This window comes from Pseudonaja textilis, chromosome 2 (assembly GCF_049901715.1).
Source record: "Pseudonaja textilis isolate UNSWEBS1 chromosome 2, rPseTex1.2, whole genome shotgun sequence".
Lineage (NCBI taxonomy): Eukaryota > Metazoa > Chordata > Lepidosauria > Squamata > Elapidae > Pseudonaja > Pseudonaja textilis.
In genome coordinates, this window is record NC_141991.1 from 146,688,342 (window position 1) to 146,694,341 (window position 6,000).

Consider the following 6,000-nt stretch of genomic DNA (forward strand, 5'->3'; position numbering starts at 1 on the left):
TTCAAGCTATTAATAAACCCAAATAACCTATTCATTCAGTTTATAGCCCAGATTTCCTTTCAAAAAATTATCAAGCTAAAAGCAACTGGAATATATAGTCAGGTTCAGACGGTCCCTCCAGTTGCTATGACTTAACTCCCATAAAAACTATCCATCTTGACCAACAGTGAGAAATTATGGGAGCTGTCTTTCAGATATCTGGAGAGACCAGGATCCCAGCTCCTTAATTTTGTTTCAGCAAGATATGGAGTGGGACCATGGACAACAGAAGAGGAAGAAGTGTCTCCTTTTGCTGTCACCTGTTGAACGCCTGAGCTATAAATCAGGGCTTCTGGACACAAGGAAAATGCTGAGAGTACAGCTAGATCTCTTTGCTCAGCTCAAGGAATGCTATAAGCCACAAATTCCCTTTTCATCCCCTTTATTTCCCACAGTGAGGGGCAATTTTATTACAAGAGATGAAAATAGGAATGATGTGCAGATCTGAGTCTAATAATTAGCTGATCAAATGGTTCCAATCTAATGCACAGATTCTTTTGCCCTTTCTTTGTAGAAAAAAAAATCATTCTGAGGACATCAGTCAAATTCATTCTGTTCCATGACAATCTGATTTCCATGATCAGCAACAGGAATAAAATTACAAAAGGACACTCACCCCCACCCCCACCCCCACCCCAATGGCTCTTGTCCAGTGTTGTGCTGATTGGGAATTATGGGGGCTGACATTCAACCTATGTGGAGTTGAGGAAGGCTGATGAGAGAAGACCTTATCCACGATTATCAATCACAAGGATATACAGGCAGCAACACTGTATGTATTTGGATTTGCTTCTCAGTTTATATAAATGAGCTTATTTGCTACTTTCATGCTGTAATGTAAATCTCTAAATTAACAGAGTTTAAATCCTGACAGTATTTAAAGGATGGTAAGACAAAAGAATAGATGGTCCCTTATGGGGCAAGCAAGATTATCTACACAAACACAACCCCTATAATGTATACACTGATAATTGCACAAAAGACAGCTATGTAAGTGCCTACAAGAATATATAATACCATGTATTTCAGTTCTACACATAGGCAGGTACAAATTAACTGTGAGAGAATATTGGAAAACCCAGCCTGTTTGAAATATATAACCCTTTGTTTTTTTTTATTATTTTTTAAAAGCCTCTTGCTTTACCAATTACAATATAGCTTCCATCTCTGTAAGGCGGACTAGGAGGTTGTCTGATTTTTGTACCTATGACCTGGGATGAGAGTGTGCGATGGAAAAAGACCTGGATAAATGGCACATACAAAGGAGAGAGAGAGAGAGGAAGCAAGACTGATGGGAGAGATAAAAAGACAAAAAGAGGAGGGAAGGGAGGAGTAAAGAAACAGATACCAGAATAAGCAAACCACGGGAGGAAACCGAGGGACTGGAAGGAATGACTTGGAGGAAGAGATGGAAGCAAGTGAATGAATGAATGAATCAATGAATGAATACCTGTCACTCCCTTCTCAAACCATTGCTTCACCCTTCGCTGCTCAGTGCCATTCATCCCAATTTGTTCTCCTCCCCCCCCGCATTTTTTTTGCAGAAATCCTCTCCCCATTATTTCAGACACTGTACGCTATGGGAAAAGGGGGGGAGACTAGTTGCTAAGCAACCTCCCCTCACTCAGTACCTGGTCCCTCCCCCATTGCAGCATTAACCCCCTCCTCTATTCTCCGAATGGTACTCCAAATCCCCACTCCACCCCAAAAGGCAACCTGGGATTCCTATTTTGATGTCCTCCCCCACCCCCGCCCCAAGAAACATCTTTAGATCACCTTGCTTTCTCTCAAGACACCCCCACCTTCCAGCCCTCTACCTTGCCCGCCGCCCCCCATGACCGAAACTGCCCTTCCCGTGGGAACGATTGGAAACTCCCTTGACCCTTTCCAGTGCCTTCCTTCTCCCCAGACGACCCTATTCTGCCCTCTTTTCATCTTGCGTGGATGTACCATCCTTACCTACACCCGCCCCCGATTCCCTTAGTGCTTCGCTCACCTCGTCCCATCAGCCGCGTCCCATAGATCAATGCCGCCCCCATCCCTGCCCTCCTCCCTCCATCCCTCCCTCTCTTACCTGCAGCATCACCCGATATTGTTCTTCGGGTTTCTCTACCACACACATGTTACATCCCATGGCGATGCCGCTCGAGGGGGGCGGACCGAGGGGGCCACAATTTAGGAATGGGCGGGGGAGAGATCAGCTCATGGGGATCCTACAGGTGGGGGGGCGAGTCGCTCGCCCTCCCGGCCCCCCCACCCTGGCATAGCCCTGGGCAGGGAGGTGGAGGTGCTGTCCGGTGCTTGCCCCCCATTCACCCCCCTGGCGGCATAGCGGCGGGCTTAGACCGAGCAGAAAATGGGGGAGGACGGCAGGAGATGTTTCTCTCCCCGCCCCCTCCGCTGGAGGTCGACGCAGGATCCCCCGGAGGCGAGGGGGACGCCTGTCGCTGTTGCGAAAAAATGCACCCTCGTCCGCCGTCTGGTCTGCCTCGCTCCTTCGCTCCGTTTGCCAAAAGGAGGAGGGGAGAGGGCGGAGTGAATGGGGAGGGGGGGGGAAACCGACGACGGACGCGGCGTTTATAAATATGGATGACTTCGGGGAGGGTTTGGGAGCCCGGCCGTTGTTGGCGCGACGAGCCTCCAAGTCCCGCCGTCGGTGCCTCCACGAATTGGCCTTTCCGGATGCTGCTCTCGCTCCACGGTGCCAGCCTTGGTTTTTCCCTCAGTCCTTTGTCCGTCTCTGGCCGCGTACAACGGCCGGCCTGCAATCTCTATCCATCTAGTCTGCTCCAGGCTGGAGGGGCCGTCAGTCCCCGTCCCGTCCCGTCCCGTCTGGTCCCTCAGATGTCGGCGCTGCCTTTTAGCGTCCGGTCCTTTCGCCCCCTACTTTGCCCTCGTCGTCCGCCTTCAGACGTTAGGTCAATTCGTGCATCTGTTTGCCAGGGGCCGATGCTTTGCTCATAGTTTAGGGAACGAATAGAAATTATCCGCTCCATTTTTCACCCTATCCATGTACCCAATATCAAAATTGTTAGCTGCCAGGGGCCGGAAGTGAAAATGCCAAAGAGGGAGAGTTAGTCATACAAAGGCAGATAAAACAAAATTGCAGAAACTGATAGATGGGACTATTTTCTGGTTCCATTTGTTAATTATCCATTTATACCTATTCCCATTGATGCTTCCTGCTGGATAAGAACTGTTCTAATGTCCTATTTTCTATAGCAATCAGTATAGATAGTCCTTGAGTTACGTTCATTTAATGACCGTTCAAAGGTACAACAACACTGAAAAAAGTGAATTATGACCGTTTTTCACACAACTGTTACTCCATGGTCATGTGATCAAAATTCAGCTGCTTGGCAACTGACTTATATTTATGATGGCTGCGTATCCTGGGATCATGTGATTACGTTTTGAGACCTGACAAGCAAAGTCAATGGGGAAGGCAGATTCACTTAACAATTATGGCAAGAAAGGTCTAACTAATAATTTAAATTAAATAATTAAATTTAATTAAATAACTTAACTGCAGTAATTCACTTAATAACTGTGGCAAGAAAGTCATTTGACAACTGTCTCACTGAGCAACAAAAAATTTGGGCTCAGTTGTGGTCATAAGCCGAGGACTATCTATATTCTGTTGGACATGTCCTGCATTTAAGCTCAGGATTTCTAACACTAGGATTACAACAAAAAAACAAAAGAAAAGACAGAGCATTGTATGACAGCCAGCCAGTCTAGTAGCGAGGCCTTGAATTTTTCTGTCCAACCTACCTCATAGGGCTATTGTTGGGCCAAAATGTGACAGACAAATGTGACGATTGGTGCAACTGCCAATCAAATCACGGAAATGAGGAGCACCACCTCCCAGTTTATATTTCAGGAGAATGGAGTAACCGCAAAGGAAGGAGCTATGCCTGGAAAAATGAGTCTGAGGGAGACTGAGAGCCCTAGAGTGCCTGCCAAAACCTCCATCTGTCAGGGCTAGAGGTTTTCAGAGCAGAAGCAGAAGGGGGAAGGTGTGTGAATTTGTTTAAAGCTCACTTTTTGGTTATTTAATTAAAAAGTCCGTTTGTTCCTTTGTTCCTATGTTTACCAGATCTCTGTGCTACCCTGTCTCTTCCCCATATTCTATCCAAGTACTTTTCTTTAGCGATTTAATTTCTAAACCAGAAAAAAAGGAGGCTATCAATGGCAACAGAACAAAATATTCAAAAGACAACCCCCTACACACGTATACATCAAGGGGAGGGTTATGTGCTACCCTGCCTTGCTCTTCTGAACAAAACGTGAAATATAAATTTAACCAAGAAATATGTAAACATCAACCAGGCAGTATGAAATACTAGTATCCTGACCCCTAGCCAAGAGTATTATGGACTGCAAGTGCAGGTTATAAGGTGGAAAGGGCAGTCTTGTATCTAGTGAGAAAATAAGCAGCGGGAACCCAGCAGGGTCACTTTCTCCATGTCTGCCATTGTTCTCTCTGTTTAACCTCCCCCAAAGGGAAGACAGTTTCGTAACAGATTAACAGCCCAGTCACCTGCAAGAACCTGCCTCCAAACCAAGTAATGTGAATACATCTGAGAAGAGTTTTATGGTTGCCCGCTAAGCATGCTGTGGTCTTTTGGAAGTTAGGCAAATTCACAGAGTATGTCCTTCACGCACCATGTGAGTTCTCCAGACATGTTGGACCAGAATGCCCGGGTTTCTTATAGTCCAAAAATATTGGATTTGACATTTCCTGAAGAACATTGGCTCAAAAGAGTCAGTGTATCTACTAAGAAGATTATCTTTCATAGCTGGAAAGAAAGCAAACCTTTAGGTGTTAAAGAGCAAGTTCAATTATACATTCTATTCTCTGTTAATCTTGCAAATATCCATTTATTGTAAAAGTGGCAAGACAAAACACTATCATTCCATATGACCTGGATTTAATAACATATAATAGGGCTGAGGTTGCTATATATTAATATTCTTTGTTGGGACTTCTTCCAGTTTATTGCTTTGATTGTTAGCACTGCTGTCTTCGTTTTCAATTTATTGGTTAATTTCATTTACCATATTTTTCACTTCAAAACAGAACTCCCCCAACCCTCAGACAAGGTTAGGGAAGGTGTATGTGAGCAGGGTTCATCCATCTCTCCATCAGCCCCAACTGATGCCAGCTCTGGGAATGGGTCTAAAATAAGGCAGGGATTAAAAGGGGGGTGGTAAGCAAAGCGAATGGGGAACCATGTGTTACTGCAATGCTTGCCCCGGGGTTCCCCCACAACATCTCATAAATGATTCCAGGCATGGAGTGAGTCGAGAGGTAAATTGATTCTTTGATTCATTGTGACAGGCCAGAGCTGATGAAGAGCAGAGAAAGAGCAGCCTGTGCAAAGAAATAATGGGGGTTATGAAATGTACAATGGCTTGTCATGGAATTCCTTTCCCAAGGTTCACTCGCTGGCTGAACGTAGGGCTCCCCAAAACTCACAGCTATTGTTGAGGCACCGCAAACTCTGAGGCAGGACGTGTTGATTCAAACAGCCTCCACCTCATTTCGTGGCACTTTCTCAAGGGAGCGTCACTGCATCGTGCACGGGAGGTGGCTGTGCCGGTCAGGAGAAATAGGGAGCCTCCTCTGCTCTCATCACAGAAAGGTGAAAGGGCCCCAAAGATGAGAAATTATAACCATTATAATCTTCCTGACATTTAATGTTTTCTCATTTAATCTTCCCCAATTACAATGCGTGGTTATCTGACTAGGGACTGCCTCTGTGTGTGTGTGTGTGTGTGTGTGCGCATAACTGGGAAAAAAAGAATAAATACCGAGATCTTTATTTTAGGCTTTACATCATCCTTACCAACCTAGCATCCGCCTCCCAAGTGGACTGAAAAGCATCTGTTCTGAGCTCTGGATGGGAGGCACTCAAGTCCAATTAATCCAGAAGGTGTCAGTTTTGGCATGGCAGC

The 6,000-nt window shown here is 45.7% G+C and overlaps 1 protein-coding gene across 1 annotated transcript in view; it reads right to left on the bottom strand.

Moving 5' to 3' along the window:
* PDZD4 (PDZ domain containing 4) overlaps positions 1-2,532 on the bottom strand; it is a 30,239-nt gene extending 27,707 nt beyond the window's left edge. Inside the window, exon 1 of the mRNA XM_087925787.1 lies at positions 2,114-2,532. Coding sequence (XP_087781913.1) covers positions 2,114-2,173 — 60 coding nt within the window. The 5' untranslated portion in view covers positions 2,174-2,532. The remainder of the gene's footprint in view (positions 1-2,113) is intronic.
* Positions 2,533-6,000: the final 3,468 nt, after the last annotated feature.